The sequence below is a fragment of the Atractosteus spatula genome, chromosome 2 (genome assembly GCF_055471065.1).
Source record: "Atractosteus spatula isolate fAtrSpa1 chromosome 2, fAtrSpa1.hap1, whole genome shotgun sequence".
Classification (NCBI taxonomy): domain Eukaryota; kingdom Metazoa; phylum Chordata; class Actinopteri; order Semionotiformes; family Lepisosteidae; genus Atractosteus; species Atractosteus spatula.
Genome location: NC_142707.1, coordinates 20155079 through 20178245, shown reverse-complemented (window position 1 = coordinate 20178245; position 23167 = coordinate 20155079). Strand labels below are relative to the sequence as shown.

General features: G+C 36.8%; 1 protein-coding gene across 2 annotated transcripts in view; it reads left to right on the top strand.

The window, feature by feature from the left end:
- Positions 1 to 2679: 2679 nt before the first annotated feature.
- tgfb2 (transforming growth factor, beta 2) overlaps positions 2680 to 23167 on the top strand; it is a 56694-nt gene continuing 36206 nt past the window's right edge. For both annotated transcript variants that reach the window (XM_088905083.1, XM_088905089.1), the window contains exon 1: positions 2680 to 3896. In XM_088905083.1, coding sequence (XP_088761209.1) covers positions 3551 to 3896 — 346 coding nt within the window. In that variant the 5' untranslated portion in view covers positions 2680 to 3550. The remainder of the gene's footprint in view (positions 3897 to 23167) is intronic.

Genomic DNA, 23167 nt, shown 5'->3' with positions numbered 1-23167 from the left:
CAAAATAGGCCTCAGGGGAAAGAAAATATGGTAAGACCATCTAGACTAAGAGGACAGAATTGAACCGCAATAGTATTTACCTACTTCAGGTAGGCTGAGAAACCAGATTCTGTCTAGTTAATCTGAAGACTGGAGGAGAACCCTCTTCCAGTCTTGTTTGTGTAAATTCTGGTTACTGATTTTGTGGATTACACAGGCTAGAGAGCCTGTCCTTCATTTGGAATAGGTACAGTAAATAGGTTCCCATTCAAAGAGCATTTTTTGGAGAGAGAATATGTCCTGGGCAAAATTCTTTTGTTTTCGGCCTTTTAAGTTGTTTTGTGTCTGTATTTTAGTGTGCCTGTGATACTCACAAATTTGTAAATATCTGTATAGTAATAGTGTAAAATGTTGTGTATGTGTATGCAACTTATTATAATATTTGTCTGTATTATTAAACTTGATGTCTAGTCATGATTTCAAAGCTGTGCCAGAGTACAAAGAAATCATGTGGTGTTTTGCTTAGTTTTCTCTGACTTTGGGGGGTAAACCTATCATTAATCTTTATAATTTTGCTTGCATAGCAAGCTGGTGTTAGGACCCAATTTTGATCTTGATCTATTAACCACTTTTCATTTTACCCCCCCTCCCCCATTTAAAAAAAAACGTATAAAAAATCAAGTCCCCTTAATAGACATTCTATTCATGAAGGTACTGTTGTCATTGGTGCATACTGCTGTTAAACTAACTCATTGAGAAAAATGAGCATGAACCTTTAGAGGGCGTGATAGCTCAAGGAATACTTATTCACCATATTTATATACTGAGTCCTGTATGAAACCACTTAGATTCACCGACGTGACTTACTGGATTTCACTTTTTAGTTTTAAATCACAATAAATATAGCTCTTTATAAAGCTATGTTTTTGTTCATGCTTTTGAAAATAGTAACTTTCCCATTAAAAACAAAAAGAAATCTTCCTGCTGTATACATAAATTAAAAATAAAGTTCAAGTCCTGCCTTCTCAAAGCTTAAATTCTTGAAAGTTCTATCTAGCTTGAATTATGATATTAGAATCATTTCACTGAAATAACAAACCTGCAGGCTCATTTACAATGAATGGCATTTACTGGAGCAGTCTGAGTGAAGTACGCTGCTCTAGGGTATAATGGAAACAGCGCACTCAGGATTTCTGCCCATGTGCCTCCTGTAGAGTTCAGACCCCTAGCCATTACTCCACACTGTCACCATGGTTGATAAAGAAGACTATCCAAAACACATTGACAGTGTAAGGTGGCGAATTAACATGAGCCCCTTGGTCAGGAGATATAAAAGATGGATAAGTCAAAGAGTAATGCTAATGTAACAAGTATTTTATCTCCTTGAATGGATAACCATGGGCAGCCCGATGGCATGGTGGCTATCATTGCTGCCTTGCGGTGTGGGGATCTTGGCTTCAGTTCCGTGCTATCAACATGGAGTTTATATGGTCTTCCCATGTTTGCATCCAGGTGCTCTGTTTTCCTCCCTCAGATCAAAGATGTACTGGCAGGTTAATAGATGTCTGGGAAGATGGTTTCTCATGTGAGTGTGTTTGTGTCCCGTCCAGTGTGTACCCTGCCTTGCACCAGTTGCTTACAAGCATAGGTTCGACCCGCGTGACCCAGTATTGGATAAGCCAGTTAGGAAATGTATGGATGAATGGATGGAATGAATAACCGTATAACATTGCAGAGTTTTGATTATATTAGAACAGGAGAAAGAATACAGTGACAGTATATAGAGACTGAAGATATAAAGATATAAATATTGAGTACAAACTATCCATCTCAGAAATCATGTAAGACTGGACCTTATTACTAATTGGAAGGGAGGTATATGAGGCAAGTCAAGCTGATACCAGATGTGGTGGTATGAAGAAGTAGGTGTCATTCTTTCCTGCAGGGGCAGACTGTGATACAGCAATTGTCATGACATTTAAACTGCCAGCATAACCTGGGGGTCACAGCATTAACACTCCTGTTAATGGAGACAGAAGAGATCTCAGGTATAGGCTGAAAACATGCGGAAAGTTAGGAGGACTAACCAACACTCCACAACACTGACACATGCTTTCTTAAGAACAAGAAAAGTTTTATTCCATGCTGAAAAGAGAAGAAGAGAAACACCTGAACACCTGAAGAAGGCTCCACAGCCAAAACGTTGTGTTTCTTTTCTTCTCTTTTCGGCATGGAATAAGCCTTTTCATGTTACACATGCTGACGCAGCTCCCTGCTTGAACTACCTGATTTCTTATGACCTACTTGAAATTGTTTCTTCACTGAGCTTTAACTTTATATTCTGCTCCCCTTGCTTTTACCTCTGATACAGCTGTCGCATATGACGTAGTGCATCCCTTGAAGTCCGTGGTTATGGAGGAAGTCAAATTGGACTGCATAATATAAGTAGGTTGTCGGGTTGTACACGTGGTCTAAAACAGGTAAAAGTTCAAATGTCAATTATGACTTGTTGATGATACTTAAGGCAGTGAAGCAGAATATACCAGACATTTCCCTAAAACGTACCTGAATTTAATCTTACAAATATATTTTCAATAAATTCAGCTTCCAAAATATTCAATTTTTGCATCCTGCCGGCGCTAGGACCCAGATCCTCTTTTTTACCACTTATTTTCCCTGGCACAATCTTTACAGTCTTACATTTATATAAAGCCGGGTAACGCAGGCTGAGGAGTCCACTGTTTGAATGTGATGACCACAACGTCACTTCAATGGGAGGCAAACACGTGGTGAAGTGAGTCCCTTATATATCAGCGTCCCTCTGTCCTCGCTACATGGTGATGTTATCTGCTGGCAAGCTTACTTTTCTAGGGGGCCGAGAATTTAACAGGATGGATGGAGGAATATAATAACGGTTTGCAGTTGCAGTCGTGGAAAGGAGTAGAGATTTATTCACTATTTGTTCTTATTAATAATTTGCCTTCGGTCAATTTGGATAACCAGCAAAACAAAAAGTCCGGTAAAAGAGGCAATGCAGGGTCCATGTAAATTTCAAGGGGGGAAATTTAACTGCTAAGCTTGAAAGGCGGACTTGTGCTGTGAGCGACAGAGACCAGAGCTGGAAAGGATTCCAGAAGCGTTTCTGATGCGGTGGAGGTGTGTGCGATCCGCAGGGCTCACGTCGGTTCTGCTAAACAGAGGCTAACTTAGGCTTGGTTTATGTTTTGAAGCGTTTGGATGATTGGGTGGCAAAATTTTGGCTTTTAAGACAATCTTTAAAAATATTTATTTTTGATATATATTTGAGAGCTAGCAGAGTCATCTGTAATCGGAAAACGCACTACATTAGCTTATTCTTATACTTTTATTGCTAGGTATGTGAATGATGAAATACAACTAAATTTAAGTTAGAATTGAGGGGGAATTTAACCAGTGCATGGACTCCCCACATAAACACTACAAAAGTTGAGGTTGATCATAATTTGTTGCAGAATTTTTTAATATTATCTCCAGTACAACATATGCACGCCTCGATCGCTGTTTTAAAGGAAAACGATACTTCATTAAAAAGATGAACTGCTACATTCTGAGTATTTTCTTAACGTTGGATTTAGCCACTTCGGCTCTTAGTTTGTCTACTTGCAGTACTCTCGACATGGATAAATTCATGAAAAAAAGGATTAATGCCATCAAGGGACAGATACTGAGCAAGCTGAAGCTCTCTAGCCCACCTTCACACTTCCCTGAACCTGAAGAAGTTTCCAGGGAAATAATCGCTATATATAATAGCACAAGAGACCTTCTGCAGCAGAAAGCTAACGAGAGGGCTGCGACTTGTGAAAGGGAAAGGAGTGAAGAGGAGTATTATGCGAAAGAAGTTTACAAGATAGACATGCTACCTCTTTACTCATCTGAAAGTAAGTTGTTCTTCTTCTCTAATACAGCTGTTGCTTCGAATGAGATAGTTGCGTGTAGAACACCTTAACATAAAGTCACTGATACATGGCTACTGCATGCTAAATAGTTTAAAATCTGATAGAAATATGCAACTGTCCTTAAAGACGATACATTAAGAAGATATTGTTTCTAATTTTCATTTCCAGAACAAAACACGAAAACATTATGTTCAAGTAAAATGATACTGTATTTTTTCCCCCAAAATGTACCTGTCTTCTTGAGATTTAAATGAAGACCTGCAGCGTTAAATTCGAGGAATAAACGACATGTGGCAGGGAAATTAAAATTATTTTACAATTACTATTTTTCGTTTTGTACAGCAATGGACATTACTGAAGGTGCACTTTTAAAATTATTTTTAGGCCAGTCTTGAAATTTTATAGTATATTTAACAATATCGATTTATATAATAAGTCATTTTAGCGCACGGTACTACAGGGAGAATCTGTATTCAGTCTACAGATATCAGGATAACTTTGTAACTTTACACTTGTTTCTCATTGCAAATGTTATTTTTAGGGCAACAAGTTGCCACAAGCTTGCGTGCTGTTGTCCGAATGCTTGAAGCAGATGCCAGCGTGTAACTTGTTTATTTTTGATGAGTGCGTTTATGTTGGTTAAGTGTGTTGTAAAGCTCAACACTACACGAATTGCTTTGCGAATGGATTGCTGTCTTTGATAAGCAAATTTCTTTACAGCTTGAGGTAAAACAAGAATACTCATATTCCTAAAATGACCGGATTCTATTCGCAGCTGTTTTCTTTACTTGATTTAATATTATATTCTACCTTAGAATGGTAAAAAAACTCTAAATGTTAATCTATCATATATAAAGTAAATTTTAGAAAAACATTTTGTACCATTTTGTAGGAAATGGGTTTTACACAGGCAGTCCACTAGATGGGGTAAATCTAAATACTATTTTTAACAAGCGGACCTTTTCTTTAGTGTGGCAACTCATGCTGTTTGGCATTAGGAAATGAAAGAGATACGCAATGACAATTTTAATATCCGGATGCAGAAGTCAACTTAGAGAACCTTCGTTTCACATCAGCACAGCAAAAGAAAAAAAGATAAAAAAAGAAAAAAGAACAAAGCGAAATGAAAACCTTAATATTTGTAGAGCTTCCAGTCACTTTTTTTATTAAAAGACTATACTTTAAAAGTAGGGTATTACATAAACAACTTTTTGACCTGCAAAGACCAAGGAGATAAACGTCTTATTGAGTCCAAAAGAGATTTGAAATAATAAGCTAAAATTGTTTTTGTCTATCCATTCATCGGGTTTTCTTTCACTATGAGAGTTATAAAGATTTTTACATTATTTTTTTAACTTTCTTTTTTTTTCAAATTAAGCATACGCAACTGCGTAAAAATAAATAAGAAGTTATTTTATATACCCCAAGGTCTATTTTTTATTAAATATTATCCTTGGCTGAGCCTAGTGTATAAATACCGATAATATGAGTAGAACTGGCTGCATGCCAAACTCAGTCAGGAAGGCATTTATGGGGTATAAATAATACTATGTCAACATGCACAGAAAGAACCAGATTATTTTTAAATACATTATTATTATTAATCTTGACTTCTTTTGCCACTACTGCTGGTAAAGCTCACAGCAGAATGTTTTTTTTAAATCTACCTCAAATATAATCACATAAAAACGTGTATATTAGCCCAATGATATTTGATAAATAATAAACAGTCTGAATACGATGCAGTTTCAAAATGGTCATGTTTGGCAGGTACCAGTAATGTACATTTGAGGGTGTCTACAGTACTTGGTAGGGTGCCAAGAAGTCCAAACATCCCCACCCTGAGGCATAACATCACTGGAACCGATACAAAAATGTATGCAAGAAGGAGCCCTGGCAAGAGAGAGCAGTGAGCTGCATAGCATTAATATGTGATCCGTGTGGCAAATTCCCATCAAGAAAAACAACTGGACCACAGTAATGTCAAGTGGGATCCTTCACCTTCAAAAACAAATCTAATAAAAACAAAAATGAACCCACACACGGAAAGAAACTACAGCAAAGCTTGCAAACATATCTGCCAATGGGCATTGCATTCAAAGGATCTCAACTGCTGCATTCACAATTCATACTGTACCTGTAAAAATGTATACGTTTGTTACAATGCAAGATAGCATGAAAAATGTTATTCAAAGTCAATATTTCAAATTGTGTGTTTCATGTAGGTTATGTTACAATACAGCAAACAAAAACGTTATTCTTCAATCATATTTTATTTGATTTATGAGTACTGTATGTATTAGTCCTGGAGTCCTAGGAATCCTACATAATTTTTATTTCCTCTGAAGTATCAGATGGAACGGAAGCCCCTTTTTACAACCCGTTGAATAGCAATTATACTTAATTAAATGTTTGGTTTTCATCAGCTTAAAATGGTATGGAAATTTTAACAGGGAGAATCACATTCAATTGTGCCATTCTATAGAATTGCGGTTAGTGTATTGTAGATTCTGTTCACTAGGATTGGCAGTGGTCTGGGTTTGTGGGTTCTGGAGGGGGTTCGGTCCCTTCTCTGGTTCTGCAGCTGCTGTACTGTGGTTCAGCACCTCTCCAGCTCTGTGCAGACTACAACTCTGTTGTTATTAACTACTCCAAGATGATTATGTGCTTATGTGTAAAATTAAAAGAACTTTAGAAAGAGATTTAAGGTTTTAAGGTTGAATCAACCTATTTATAAGAAAATATCATAATGAACTATTCAGACAAAATAAAAAATCTAAGGTATGGAAGTGAAGCATTCTCCTGTTACACATTATGGGTAACAATCAAATATTAAATACACGAGGAGGGAAAATAGGGTGGGTAGACGAATGCGGACAGCAAAAATAAACGAATGTCCACTTCAGATTAGTATGAAATTATTTATTCCTTACTCAGGCATAGTTTATAGCTCATAAGGGTGAATTGTTCAGCTCTTGTGCAGCCTAATCTTGTTCCCAGATCTTTAACTAGATCCCTTGCTTTGGAGTACAGTCTTTCACTTTCAAGTGCTTTTGCTGCCAAACAGAAGAATCCAAGACTGTTAGTTAGGCAATTAATCTCTTAGTGTTTTCCAATAAAAGCCTAAAGGCTTCCGCTTTGTTGCATACAGCTTTAAGTCATTGTGAAAATCAAAAATCAGATCTTTGCATGTCACAATCCTAAGGACTGCTGTCAGAGAGCTCATAGATACTTAGAGATTTGTGTTTGCCTGCTCTCTTGGATGCAAGGCGATCATTTTTATCCATTGCATATTGACTGGACAAGCCTTTCATCTCAGCTTCTTTTTGATCCTTGATGACAAAATAGCTTTTAAACCGTGGTTCGAGAAAGTTGATACATGGCAATCAAGGTTAATGCTTATCTGTCATGTTCATTGCATTGGATTTAGTTTTTAAGCTGTCTAATTTCTGAGAAATCCAACCTCTGCAGGGAGAAGGAGAGATGTGGTTGCAGTTTTTTTCTTCAGTGGGTTTTAGTGGCTTCCTGGAATGCATTGACCATCTTGCCTACTTCTTTTCAGTGGCATCTTTTCTTCAGCAGTAATGTCTAGTGCTGGTTTCTTCCATTTAACAGATGCAATCTTGAATACTATGTGCTTGTCAGACCACTTTCTCAAGCACTGGCAAGCTTGAGTTCCAACGTTTCTCACAGTTTTTTTTCTGTGGCTCATATTTAGTTTCTGTCAGCTGCGCTTATGTTAGCATAAGCATGCCAGGCTCTTGGTGGCTTCATAAAGAAGGTAACAATAGATCAACATCTTTCAATCATCAAAGACTTTCTTTTACTGGAGTATGCATTTTTGTCATAGGAAAAATAATTTGCTGTAGGCAGAGGTGTAAACTGTGCCAGACGAGCGCTCTGTTTCAACTTCCAGAGACTAGGCACGTACAGCACTGGCTTCACTGCCAGTAACAGCACACACCAGTTGCTTTAAGTTAAAGGAGTCCAGCACATTTTGCACAAAGAGGCAATGTTCTTCTGCTGATGAGTATGCAACTCATCAGCAGGAGTGCAGCCAATAGATTTTACATAATTCCACTTTTGGTCAATCAAATAGCATGTCATTGCAAGAAGCCACTTCTGATTTTTTGTGCAGATCCACAGATCAAATTTAATAGCTGTGTGTGATGCAGATTGTAGTTTTTTGAGCTGCTCAAAATGACTGAGCATGGGTTGTGTTGGTATCCTGGACCCAGCAGGGTCAGGATCTTTGTGAAAAGATGTACAACTAAAATTACATTGTTATTTAAAAACATTTTTATAAGTAATAAATGAAGGTTATTTAGTCAAGGAACTTTATAAGGAAATACATAAAACTACAAATGAGTAAGTACTGTAAATCAAAAGCATATGAATTTGTAAAATGTCCTTCTTTGTTTTGATAAACGATTTTTTTCCAGTTACCTTTACTTTCGTAGTTTTTCATTCCCTGTCTTTAAAAACTTAAAATTCTTTTGGACACTTTTGTAGTCTACACTATCCATTCATATTAAAGATACTGTGGAAATGGAATAAAGTAACACAGTTGTAAATTTACTATTTTAAAAAAAACATTATAATTATAGTGAGCTCTTGACATCTGAAAATGTAATACTATTAGCCATTGGGTCTGGCTGACAGGTTATTGGATAAATGAAGAGCAGAGCAGATTGAAACTGAGCTGAGTGTTGTAAACCACAACTTCTGAACTAAGTACACCACAGACTGGGATCGTGACAACGCTCTCTAGGTGAGAGAGCCTCTCTGTGCCCCCTGTCCCAAGTAACCACTACCCAGCATCTGCATCTCAATGTGGTCTTGTTTTTATATTGCAATGAACACTCCTGGTTTCTGTGTCGACTGTGTGGGGAAAGACAGGCTGGAGATGACTTTGTCAGGGAGCCTGTAGTTTTATTGTCCGTTTACTAACTGTGGAGAGTGTTAATCACAGAGGCAGAGAGTGAAAGAGGAATTTGTTATTCATTTAAACTGATTATTAGAAGTTTGTGATTACTGTTGTTTCTTTTATTTGTTCAGTGTTATTTAAATTAATTTATAGACCATACATTAGTACTTTAATTATTATATAAATGAGGGTTAATTGTATATTTTAACATTACATACTGTATTATATACTGCAGTACATTATGTGACAGTTTAGGGGTGGATTTTGTTACCTGCACATTTGGCTATTCGAGATAGTTGTCTGCAATGAGCCCTGGCAGATGTGGAAACCCTACTATATTTCTTTCGAACTAGGCTCTATTGTTCCTTCAGGCACTCCAATCTCAGAATTCATTAGGCATGATTCATGTGAAATAAAGTTAGAAAACACAGAAATCTGGTGGTTTGGAAAATAAGGAAGCCTGTATTTCACCAGACTATGCACATGTTCTAGACAGAATAATGTATATGTTTTAAAGTAATCAAAAATGCAATTTATGGTACGCTTGCTGAGTAAATGTGATTCTACAGAACAAAATGTATCCATTCCAGTATGGCTTTGACAACATCTTATTTTACCGATGACAGTCCTGAACTCGCTGAATGTATACCAGAACAGCTGAGGTTTGAACTGTATATACTGTAGCTGAAGATTTTTCTTTTTTCCTCTCTCCTGAAGTATATATTTTTAAAATGTTGTCTTGCCCAGCTCCTTTACCGATTAGAAGACTTCTCACCCAGATCCTCAGAATATAGGTGCCGGTGCTGTTGTTAAGCTAACCGACCGCATGTGGGGGAAGAAACTGAGGCCGTTCCACTTAAGAACTGGAAACAGTATTTCTTAAGTAAACAAAAATCAAAGTGCTTTATTGCCATTACCAATGAATTACAGTGTTGCCAAAGCAATAGCAATTATCAAAACATTTATAAACCTTTAAAACAGTAAAATATTATTGCTTGTGAGGCTCACTCTCTGTTTCTCCTGTTACTCAGGCTGTGATAGGAGATACTGTGTACTGTAAGCTCTGTTGAGTTTCTTTTCTTCCCCCAGCAGGACCAATAGATGGTGTAATTCTGGGATTCTAATTCTAATCCGGGGGTATTTTGTACATGCTGTAGACGAAAAGTGCATCTCAGGAAGCCTGTGCTATCTAGGTATCCAGATCTGCCTTTGTCACCCAGGTTCTATTGTAAGGCTGTGCCAGCTGAACCTGTACTTAGTCATGGCATGCTTCTCCTTGTTGCTCAAAAAATCCCAAACCCAATAATCAAAAATAATATTCTTTTTTCTTATGTTTCAAATAATCTTTTGTCCACCCAGTTCAAATGTTTTTCCTTGGGTGTTCAAAACTCTTTATAGAGGTTGTTTAGAGAGGTTACTATACTCTTACTCATGAGAAATCTTGAAGTCTCCCCCCTTTGTATCAGGTTTCTTTGAGACAAAACACCACAGTGTTACAAAGTTGTATAGCGAGTCTAGTAGTGATGCGCGGGTTGACTCACACCCGCAGGTGGGTGCGGGTTTACCCGTGGGTCAGGCGGGCCTGGGTTAAAAAAAAAGATTTTAGATCGGGTCGGGTGGGTGCGGGTTCGTTTCTCACAACCGCAGGGGGCTACGGGTAAAAAAAAAGCTGACCCGCACATCACTAGTGTCTAGGCCACTGCCATTATGCAAGCTAAATTTACATGCTGCCCCACACGAATGAAATCATTACAAGGTGGGAAGTGATAGATTACTAGAGTCAGTGAGAGAGCGATCTCCAAGAATGCAAAGACAAGACATGATAATGTGGAAGTTTATTCTTGATTTTTCTATTTTTCATCAATAGTAAGCTCTGAGGAGTGAAGGAATGCTTCTAGTTATCGTGGTGTGGATTTGCCTTGGGTAGCCATAGAAAACACCATAATGACCATGGAGTGGTCCCTTCAAGTCACCAATTAAATGACACATAGACTTGTTTGCTTGTGCATACTTCATTCTGTATTTGCAAGGATGTGGGAAGCGCACACACTGTGTGTATATAAGGATGTATTTGTTGTGAAAGTTAGAAAGTGTGTGTTTAGCAGAATAGGGTCAAATAGACCTGTAGCCATTAGAGTTAAAAGCTGTTGGTAGCCATAAGAATTGTTGCATATGAAAGACTATTCATGTAACGAACAGTTCTTTCCGGACCCTATGCGGACGACACAATCTGGGGTTGAGTGAGAAACACAGGGGAAAAGAGGTATGCAGGAATCGGGAATTAATACGGGGGGGCGTGTCCAAAGTGCGCAGGTGTCCAGGGGGGTGAGTCCGGGCAAACAATCCAGAGGTAATCCAAACGGGGAATCCAAAAACGGGCAAAGTCCAAAGCCGGGCGGTCCATCCGAGAACAGACAGGTTAAAAACAGGAACCGGGTCGGAACCGGCAGGGGGAACAGGAACAGGAACAGAAACTTAAAAACATAACGGAGCCAGGTGATTACAGGTCCCAGGCTCGCACGATATGGGAATCAATGCAGAGCCCCGAACTGAGTGGGTGTCTGGGTTTTAAGGGGGACGGGAAGGAGGCTGGAACAAGGGGCAGGTGCACAAAATTAGGTCCGAAGTGAAAGAGCCGGAGCGCCCTTAAGGAGGAGGGACTACAATTGTGACAATTCATCCCAACTACCATATTTGACTGATAGTAGCTAATTGATCTGAGGATCAGATCCAACCATTTTGTACAAGGAACTGTGTACACCTGGCAAATAAGGTATTGCATGGATGTGCTACTGTTATACATACAGTAGCATTGAATAAAATTGTACAGGAACTTTGGTGCAGGAGCTGAAGGAAAAATCATCAATCTTAAACATTTAAATTGATGATAATTTTATGTTTGTTACAGTCTTTGTCTAACAAGTGGAAAGCCTGCATTAGATTGTCGTTTGTGACAGTTGTTCTTTTATTTCTTTAGCACAAATACCAGCAGGAAGTCAAATACAACATAGCCAACAGATTTTGTAAAAGTATTCATGTTACTGTATCCAGGTTACTAACAACAAAGTCCCATAAAATGATAATAGGTGACTTACCAGACAATTAGAAATGAAGCCAAATCCTGTCTTTATACAGTAAATTAAGGTTATGTGTGATAGACAAAGTCTCTCAGTATTTATCAGTACATTACATAGACGGCAGTATTTGATTCATCAGAGTCTCCTTATATGAAAAAAATTGTAAACTGAATGAACATTGAATATATTGTGTCCTGGTAAACACTACACATTTAGATGGTGGTGAATGAACCGATTTACTGTATGCATTTATAGTCATGAAGCAAATTATTGAATACCTACGCCTACTCAGTTTAGTTTCTGGACTCACAAACTGCTCTTTTCATTTTACCAATGATGGAAGCTTTCAGATATGCATAACATACAATAAAGTGAAACATAAGGTTTCTTTATGCCTCTGATTTTGTCCAGGAAAATATAAAAAAAAGAAATGTCAGTAACCATTTGTTTATTTAACGATGCTGCATGCTAGTGTGTTGAACACTGTGATACTGGTCATTACCATGCATTCTTTAAAAGCATGGATTTTTTAGAACACTACATGACTTTTATTAGTTTTATTTTCTTTAATTCATTTGGATTCTATACAAAATCATTCATTCCTTGGTGGCCAGAAATGCTACTTGACCTGGCTTCTGCTTCGTTCTTGACAAATATTTCATGTTTATATATTAAATATATATTATCTACAGTATTTATCTATATACAAGTATAATATACTGTGCAGTATATGCATATGAGATATCCATATAAAATATTATAAAATAAATATTTTCCAAAGTCTGCAGATGTTTCTTTTATCTTCCCATAGTTACCTCCCATAGTTAGTTTAGAAAACTAAACCTGTATTTTGTGTCACTGTAGCATAATTACACCAAACAGTAATTTTAAGTTAATTTTATTTTCACACACATAACAATCATGTTAAGATTGGTGTTGTCTGTGTAACGGAAGCTTTCTTTCAGGACTCTATGCAGACGACACGATCCAGGGTAGAGTGAGGAAAACACAGGGTAAAGCATGCGGGAGTCGGGAATGAAAACAGGGGGTGTGTCCATGGTGTGCTGGTGTTCGGGGAAGGTGTGGCCAAGGCGAACAATCCAGAAATAAGTCCAAGGGGGAATCCAAGAGAAGGTGAAAATCCAAAAAATATTCAGAAGAAGAAATTTAAATAAACTTTGTTGTAAGTTTGAACTGTTGTTCAAGGTTTATCAGTATAAATATTTATCAGTCAAGCAGTACTGGGCTGATGAACTACAGGGCTAGTTTTTCTAATGCCAAGGCTAAATCACATTGGAAACCAGTGTCTAAACAAACACATCAGCCTTTTTCTATGAGCAAGTCTTTCCCAAACTTTATGTATACATATCAATTTTTCAGTGCCCAGAAATAGCAATGTATTTAGATCATGGTAAGAACTTAGTGGTTTGTGTCAAGTAATAAATTAGATATTGATGCAAAAGACAAATATTTGACGTCCAATCAACCCAGATTACTTATCAACAGATTATTCTCACTGGCACCGTTTACTGGGCTATGGGGTGTAAAATGGATATTAATTTACTTTAAGCATCTGTGTTTTAGCAGCAGTTTATACTTCTATGTTTTATTGTAAACTGCCAAAATTACTTGGAATTATTTAATTCCAAATGTTAAATCATTAAATGAATATGGAAGTGGATCAAACCTTTTTCTGAATTTCTTTTCATGGATCATTATGAGTGGTGGCATGGTGGTGCAGAGGTTAGGATTGCGGTCTCATACTGCTGGACCCTGGATTCAATTCCTGGGCTGTTTCTCCTTGTGTTCATATGGCTTTCTTCTCTCTGGTTTCTCTCCACAGTCCAAAAACATACTGCTAGGTTAATTTGCTTGTTGGACAATTGGTCCTGGTGTGAGTGTGTGTGTACTGTGATACACTCACACCAGGGCCAGTTAGCCTACTAGTATGATTTTGGAGGCAACAGTGCTAACCACTGTGCCACCATGCCACCCACTGGATGGATCATTATGAGTATTCTTCAACAATAAAGTGTCTAGTATACTGAACGTAGACATAGACCCATTATATATTGAGCAATTCAGCTGTTATAATGAATATATTATCAATATATTATATAATATGTAATAGAAATGTAATATCAAAGCAAGGAACCCTACCCTTTACCACTTTTCTATGAAAAGTCCCTCATCAAAATACATACAACATACAATATACACTCAAATTCCATGTGTTTTTTATAGATTTTTATTTTTCAAAATTTGATAGACTTTTTTCAAAGTTCATGTCACCATTAAAACAGGGAATAAGCAAGACTCACGTGTATCTTACAGGTCACAAATACTGTACAACTGTCACATACCAGACTGGATATCTTATCGGTCAGTTTTGACCAAAAACAACACACCAGTGATGAAAATATCTTTGTTCCATGTAATGCGGAAAATATTACAAGGTGAAACTAGACTGAAAAGCACAGTAAATGCTTTCTTGTGTAGACAGTGTGAATGATAATAATGCTTCAGCATTCAAATTGTTATATTAAAGCTCCAAATATTGCTTTCAGCTATTTAATTCCAAAAGTTGCTGTTTACAAATGTATAGTTGAGAACCTCTTGTTGCTTGCAAACTGAGTTATAAAAAGATTAATAGTAAAGCAATGGTACAAAAGAGATTCAGCACAGTAACACTTTATTTGTAGCTGAAACAATAGATAACACATGTATTTCACACACAAAACAGACATATGATAGAAAAAAATATAACCATTCAGTTTAAAAATAATACCTAGGGTTTTGTTCTGTCAATATTTCAGCAGCAAAAGATTAATAAGAAGATATACAGTGTCTCACAAATATACAAAGAGACACAATTAGGTTACAAAAGAAGCAGGGAATAGCAGATGTTCTCTATGAGTCTGCACAAATGTTCATACGTAGTAAAAACATGCTACATGTTAAGAGACAGTCACCGTCAGCTCTAAGAATCTTCAGCATAATCAAGGATGATGTTTAAATTTTCTAGAGGAAATTTAAGACAAACATGTTCAGGGCTAGATGATTTTTATCCATATGTTTTATCCATATTTTATCTACTTATAAGGATGATTCAGTTGACTCTTAACTAGTAAAACGTTATGTCTACTAATTTCAAAATTGCAGGTAATATTTAGAGGAAATTTAAGACAAACATGTTCAGGGCTAGATGATTTTTATCCATATGTTTTATCCATATTTTATCTACTTATAAGGATGATTCAGTTGACTCTTAACTAGTAAAACGTTATGTCTACTAATTTCAAAATTGCAGGTAATATTTATTCTTAAAAAAGGGAAAATGAGCCTGGCAATTAATCAGCATTATCTTGAAGATCTGAATATTGAAAGGGTAGTAAAGAAGAAATGTATGAGAAAGGCCAAATAATAAATCAAACAAATAAAAATAAATAAAAAAGAAAACAAAATGATGGGAAAGCTAAAATTATAGCACATTATAGTAGTACATTAGTTAGAACCAGATTTTAATATGTTCTGTTTTGTTCTCCACCTGAAAAACTGTATGAATGTGAAAAAGTACAAATGAGGTATTGGCAAATACTCCAGAACAAATATGAGCACAAAAGACTAATTCCTAGTCTGAAGGGAATGTTATACAAAGACAAATTAAGGTAATTTAATCTTTTTAGCTTTCAACGGGCCTGATCTCCTTAGGAACAAAGACAGTTATGTGGGGACTTGTTTCGGGTATTCAGAAATCTGAATGGTTGTGACTTAGGCACATCAAGGGACTTTTTCAAGATTAATAATACAAGGACCCGAGAGCAAAATGGATATTAAGTTTAGGAACACTCAGGACAGAAAACAGAGACAGAGGACCAACTTCCTAGTTACATGGTTCAAGCTGAATCTATGGAATGGCATTAAGAAATGACCAGATGTATTTCTTGGGTCTCTACTGGCAACCTAACAAGTATGGGATGAGTGGCATCCTCTCAATCCTTATGCTCCCAGAAGAGTAAATCCCTTATCAGTTTAAAACCGCAATTACAAATGGTTGAAAACTTATTTATAGAATAAGTACGTGAGAGATTCTTTCAATGGCTGCCCCTTAAAATGTATATACAGTATGCATGTAACATATTTTGCACTCATGCTTATTGTTGGTTTCACTGGATTAAAAGTTTTAAAATTCAACTTAAAGGCTTTGACAATATATGTGCATATAAAAGAAGGTGCCAAATGGCACAGAACACACTTTGGTACGTCATAGAGTCCCTTAGGAAATGTGTCTGAGTAGTCTGAGTTTTGTTAAGTAAAACAGAATCAGTTGACAACTGCAGCATTCGCTTGCTCTATATTTGGTGTTTTCCACCAATCTCCATACTGTGATCAAATAAGAAATAATAGAAACAAAACTGAAATTTCAGATTAAACATAATCTTATAACCTGTAGGGAGAGACTATAAGGAATTATAGTTACCAAGATACAGAGGAATTAGCATAAAACTATACCATGATTATGAGAAGTCTCAGGTTAGCTGTAATTTTAAAATTAAAATTAGTTAGCACGGTCTTTTGAAGTGATGGCACTGATATTTTTAAAATACTTAACCTTCAGTACGTAGAATCTTAGACCAGTTCATATTATATCTAAAATAAGTAAGAGTAAGAGAGGGAGTAATTGAGCAAGAGAGGGAGTGATTGAGTATTGAAAAACCAGAGTATAAGAGGGAGTGATTGAGCAATGTTCACACAAACAATACAGTATCATCAGTATCAAGTGAAAGATTTATTTATAATGTTCCATGTTTAATGGAACATTATTATAATGTTTAAGGACCCAATGTTCTGTGGGTCAGATGTGGCAGAAAGGCTGTGCTTGTGGGTGGGGTCCTAACAAAAAGTCAACGGCAGTGGGAAGAGTCAGTACCATAGACAAGACAAGTACCCTTAGAGACAGAGATCTTTGGAGAACACTGTACAGTAGTTCCAAACTATTACTGTGGAGATAGCATATTATCTTTTATTTTTATTTAACTCAGTTCATTTTCCAATGTAGTTCAGGTGGGTAGCTATCTCAGCATGCGTAGGCTGCAAAGGAACAAGTAATAGGTTTATTCCATGCTGAAAAGAGAAGAAAGGAAACACAAAGTTTCGACAGCCAAAACATTGTGTTTCCTTAATTCTCTTTTCAGCATGGAATAAACCTATTACTTGTTGGTGTGCCTGTGTGTTCTTAAGCCATGTGCAGATTTAAACATTTAAAGAAAAAAATTAAAACTTGGGAGGGATGCCCTGAAGCTTAGGGGACAGGTGCGTTTTCTAAGTCAGTCAGAGAAACTGGGGCACTCAAAGCATCTGATTCACTCTCAGAGAGACACTGTAGCTGAAGGCCTTTGAGAAACTGTTTATATTAGTCCCTGTCATGTGGCACATCGTAGCTATGCAATTACTAAGAAAATGAGTGAAACTCAGAATTAATGTTGTTTCAGAAGCTACTGTATATCACCTCTCAAGGTCTAAATAGAGAAAATACAAAATATTTATTGTTCTGGAGTCTCATACTGTAGCTAGATGATGACTGAGTTGGCAGTTATGAAAATACCAATCCTGCCTATCTCTGTAGCTCTGTCTTCTTTGAGATTTTCTATGCTCCTTCTGAGCAAATTATAGAGTTCTTTCCTTGTTACAATGCATGTTTCAGTATGAAAGCTTTTTAGTATACTGAGATATATTGACTTACAGTAGAATCAAATTCTTTAATTTTATGCAGTGAGATTTGTTAAGATTAGTTGCAAACAGTGTATGGGTACTGGTGATGAAGCCCTTTATTGTGTCAAAAAAATCTGCAGACCACTAAGTTAAAACCTAGAAATTCATCAACTTAGATTTAATTAGATTTGGATGCAAGCTACTGAAGTGGCACTGTGTGACTCTGTTCTGGATAGTGGAAAATATTAGGGTAGGGTACTTTGTGTTGTGATCCAATAAAACACATGTCAGAATGTACACATTATGGAACTGAGAGAAGAGGAATTTTGATGTGAGGATGAAATCGATCCAAGAAAGCAATTTATAGCTGTCAGAATTAAACATAATTCCTTGGTAGATGGGTTAAATGTTCACCATGTTGACTAGCACATGGTCTAATTTACAGACAGATAACTTAACATTGAAGTAAAGCAATCTAAGTCTCAAAGAGTTGTGACAAAACCCTTACACGCTAAAGTGGTTTTAAAAAGTGCAATCCAAAAAGTGGTAATTTTTAAATGAAAAAAAATGTTTGTGTCTTGAGAATTATCAAGATTACAAAGTTATATTTTGGTTATATTTCGGGGGTTTAGCTTTTGGATGCATAACTATAAGAATCAATAGTAAGGTAGCACCAAGTATTTCTGTGGAATTGTCTGGAGAATGGAAGTGTTGCTCAGAAAAAATTGCTCTGACTCAAAATGATCACAAGAGGGAGAACTGCTCCATTTATATGGACCCAACGCTACAACGCATCAAAACCCCTACACTCACACAGCCACATGTTACAAACCCACTCCTCCGTGTACTCACTGTAGGGTTACAAACTCCAGTGAGCGTGGGGGTAGTTTACGACGAAGATGAACTAATGAGCTGGAAACATGAACAGTTCTTGTAAGGCCCGTAAAGGCTGCCCCCTTGAGGTGGGGGTTGCGTAATTAACCTCTTGAGCTTCTGTCATGCAGTAACACCCCAAGGCCACTAGATGCCACATTACAAATGCAATTATTCTGTATGTTAATTGCTTACATTGATATCTCTCATTTAATCTCAAATGCTCTCAAAGTACTTCACATATAGTAGGAGACCCACTTAATCCACTACTAAAGTATTAAGTAAACTTAAAAGCAGGGCTGTTGCATAGCAGATCAAGTGAGAACTTAATGGGAAGGCCAGATTGTGAAAGTGTAAAATGTTTAGTAATGGCAATTTAGTCAGTGTACTGGCTCATATAAACATTAAAGAGTCAAAAAGGAGAAAAAAAATATAATCTCACTTATTAAATATTGTTTTTTCAAAAGCTAAAGTGTGCCTTTTTAATAAGAATTTAATCCATGTTTTTTTACAGAGTTTGTCATTTACTTAGGTCAGTTATTTTAGTTATGAGAAATCAGAGAAGTTGCATTGATGGGAGATGCAGTGGTTAGCATTGTTGCCTTGGTTCAGTTACCTGAGTGCTATCAGCTGTGTTTTCTCCCTGTATTTGCATTGTTTCCTTCCAGGGTCCAAAGACATACATGTAGGTTAATTATTGGTTTCTGGAAGAACTGGCCCTGGTATGAGTGCATGTCTGTGCTGGATAAACACAGCATATGGATTTTCCAACTTTTGTAGAAGAGGCTACAGAGCTGTGTGTGTTATTTTGAGGATTTGGGATTATATACTGTAGTTTCCAACTTATTTAACATGTTGTTTAGGTATGAAGCAGTTGTGTCATGAAAACTAAAGCATACTGCTGGATCTACCACAGTGCTCTCCATTTACATTTTATTATTTGCCAGTATTGCAATATTTTCTTTTTTGTGCTTTTAGTTTGAACAAATGTAATTAAAATAAAGCAGTTTTATAATGTTCTTTCTCAAGGTGAATCACAAGGAAACAGTTTACTTTAACATTGTATAGTGGTGATGAGCATTTCTGCCTCACTGTACTGTGGCCTTTGGTTCAGTTCCTGGGGTGCTTTCTGTGTGGAATTTGTATGTTCTTGTTGTGTTTGCGTGGGTTTTCCCCTGGCGCTCCTGTTTCCTACCAACAGTCTAAAGACATGCTAGTAGGCTAGTTGGCTTTGGACATTTGACCCTGGTGTGAGTGTATCCATGTTTGTCTGTGTGTGCCTGACGTCCTGTCCATAGCGTATCCTGCCATGTGCTTGTGCTAGGCTCCGGCTCCCCTGCAACCCTCTATTTTCGATGAAACAGGTAGAAGATAGATGGATGGATGTAAAATAACATGACCAATTTCTGTGAAATTAAAGGAAATATATTTTTTAATATTATTGCAAATTAATAAGGGATGTTATAGCTTTAAAACTAATGTGATTACCAGTAACAATCTGATTTTATTGTATATTGTGAGCATGTGGCTCAGGTCTTCCATAGCAAAGCAATCCAGGCTTTATTATGTCTACAGAAGTAAAGTACCTGTTGTGGCTTGCAAATGTGTTTCTGATACAAAGCCCAGAAAGTAAATATATGCTGTCCAAAAAACTGTCAATGGCATATTGCATCTTCTACTAGGTAATATCTTTGTTCTTTAATTATATACTTCTTTTTACATCAGCACTGAATGGACATTATGCACTTATACTGTAACTGAATAGACAGTCTATAAAAGTGCATTTTAAGACGTTAATGTAGTCAACAACACATAATTCTAATCAATACTAGTCTCTTACAAATGCATATGCATTCCTAAAGACTTAAATGACAAGTAAATATTCCATTATTTCCCAGAACTAATCTTTGTCAAACACATACTCATTGGAATGAAGTTCAGCTCTTGAGGGATATAATGTGAACTTTGGAAGTATACTCACCACAATTAGTTGCTTGGTCAGGCACAGTTCTGACAGGATTTTTGCTTGTCGAAAGAGGGGAGGAAAGCTGGATCCAGTTTAAGCCCCCCTTTCTCTGCTGGCTTTGTATCAAAATCTGGTTCAAACAGGAAAAGTTCAACTTAACCTCGCACTGAAGACAGCTTTACAGGTGGAACATGCACAAAGCCTCAGTAAATGGCAGCACAACAGCTGGTGAAGACATAGAATAATAGGAATAATCATTAATATTGAGTGATGCCAATAAACTTTTAGCAGTATTATTTCATTGATCAGGTGAAATTGTAATTGCAAGCTTGTCACAAAGTGTCTCTTGTTCGAAATAACCACTTGGGCAGATTTCCTTTTATATATGTCTCTTATCCCGGCATTTACTTTCAGCCGAATTAGTTCCACTTGCGGTTTGGACAGGGGTAGTTGCAAATTAGATTAGTTAGCTGTGAAGTTGTCAGGATTTCAGAGGACATTACAAACCGCTGCGCACAGACTTTTGAGTCATGTCAGCATAAGTGTTGATCAGGTATAGCGGCGCCTTGCCACATAACAGGTTCCCCATTTAGTGGATACTTTAGCCCAGTCAAGTAGATTTATGACAGGTGACCTCCAACCGGGGCTTGAGTGCAGATGTGTCTGCCTCTTGGGGTTACAGTGTAAGAGGCATTGATGTGGGCAGTTCATCACTGGAGGTGTCATAATGCACACAATTTATGGTGCCCTGGTTTGTGTCAGAGAGCCAGAATATCCTACTTATCAGAATCCCATCTCCACTGCATTCCTAAGAGGCTGATTCAAAGGAGTTAAGCAGTGCCAGGGTTCCTTTCTGTTTAAAGCAAGAGAAAAATTAATATTATATCACTTATTTCTAACAATAATAACTTTGCTGCTCTGCTATGCTCAAGATGAAGGTTGGTCTATGAGCAGGTTAGTGTTATGTGTACCTGTGGTGTGTGTAGCAGTTGAGACAAGTGTATTTGCATATTTTAAACATTACCAATTTCAGTCCATCCATTTTCTAATTGCTTCATCCAACCATCAGAGTCATGGGGGACCTGGAGCCTATCATGACAAGCAAAGGGTACAAGGTGGGAAACAACCTGAATGGGACACCAGTCCATTGCAGGACATATACAGACACAAACACTGACTCCAGAACCATGTTCTCAGATGCCAGTTAACCTACCAGTATGTCTTTGGACCCAAGGAGGAAACATACATGAACACAGGGAAACTTACTAAGAATGATGTACTATTAAACTTCAATATTTGTTACTACTACATTTGCAGTTTTGCCTATTTGTGAAAAACTATTAGTAACCCCTTTATCTCATTCACAGACCAAAAGCTCTTATTTGCAGGCTGTGCAGTAGGAGAGTAAATGTAAGACACATAACTTCACATAATCTCACAGATCTGCTTTCTTAGCCTGCATTGGTCTCTGTAATAAAGGCCTACCCTGGTTTACAAAGAGTTAAGGTTTATGTAGAAGTGCATCATGGGTTATGTTTTACTTCTTCAGTTTCCATCAGGAAAGCATTACATATACGTTGTGTGTAGATCTTTATAAGAGTAATGCCTGTATGTGAAAATTGGACTGTGAAATAAATGAACCGTTAAATTATCACAGTCGTCATAAGTCTCACATTAAAGGATAAAACAAATTAGAAGAAGAAGAATTAGACAAATTGCAGGAACAGGACAGTCAGTTGGTTGAGAAAATGTAACTTCCTTTCTTGTCTGTTATTACTATGTTATAATAAACTTCATTACAATACGGCAGTGCTGCTTGTATAATAATAACAAGATGTAAAAAATAAAAATATGCTCTACTAAAAATGAAAAAAAAAAGACCTCTAATACACTGTTGGGTAAGCTGCAGTGTAACATTATAACATTAAATTTTTTGCATATGCAATACTTAGAATTATAGGGGAAAATAAAGCATTGTTTTAAGTTGACGGTATTATGGTTTATTAAAAATACTTGATACCAATAAATGCTATCATCCATCCATTTTCTAACCACTTTATCCATTACAGGGTCATGGGGGAGACAGAGCCTGGCCCGGCAAGGAATGGTTGCAAGACAGGATAAACCCTGAATGGGACACCAGTCCATCACAATAAATACCACCCCTATTTCTGAAATAGTTTACGGTTATAACAAAATATTACTACTATAATGCTTGTTTTGCAAGCCACAGAACCACAGACTTCAAGATACCTAACCCTCATAAATACCAAGGCTATACTGTATGCGTTTCATTCTAATCAAATAATACTGTACAAATTCAGTTCTTTCTCTGTTTCCCTGTTGCAGTAAAGCATTCTTTAAAGATGGGATGTTTTTCTTTGTTGCACTTTTTGGATCTGATTTGATTACAGACATATCTGTTTTTGTAATATGGTGACCAACATTTTAACGTTCTTGATTTATATTCTGCACTTCAGCTGTATATCCTAACATCCTGCTTGCCATTTTATTGCTCTCAATCCATTACGCTCACAGTGCATTAGCTATTTCCTTTTTGTTTTTAAGAAATTTCCTGTCCCAATCTCTTAAGACAATTTATTTCATTTTTAATGTTCTTTCTTTCTAAAAAACAGTCATTTTTTGTCTCATTGCAATGAGTTTTTCTATTTATCTTCTGGCCTTTGGTATATACTGT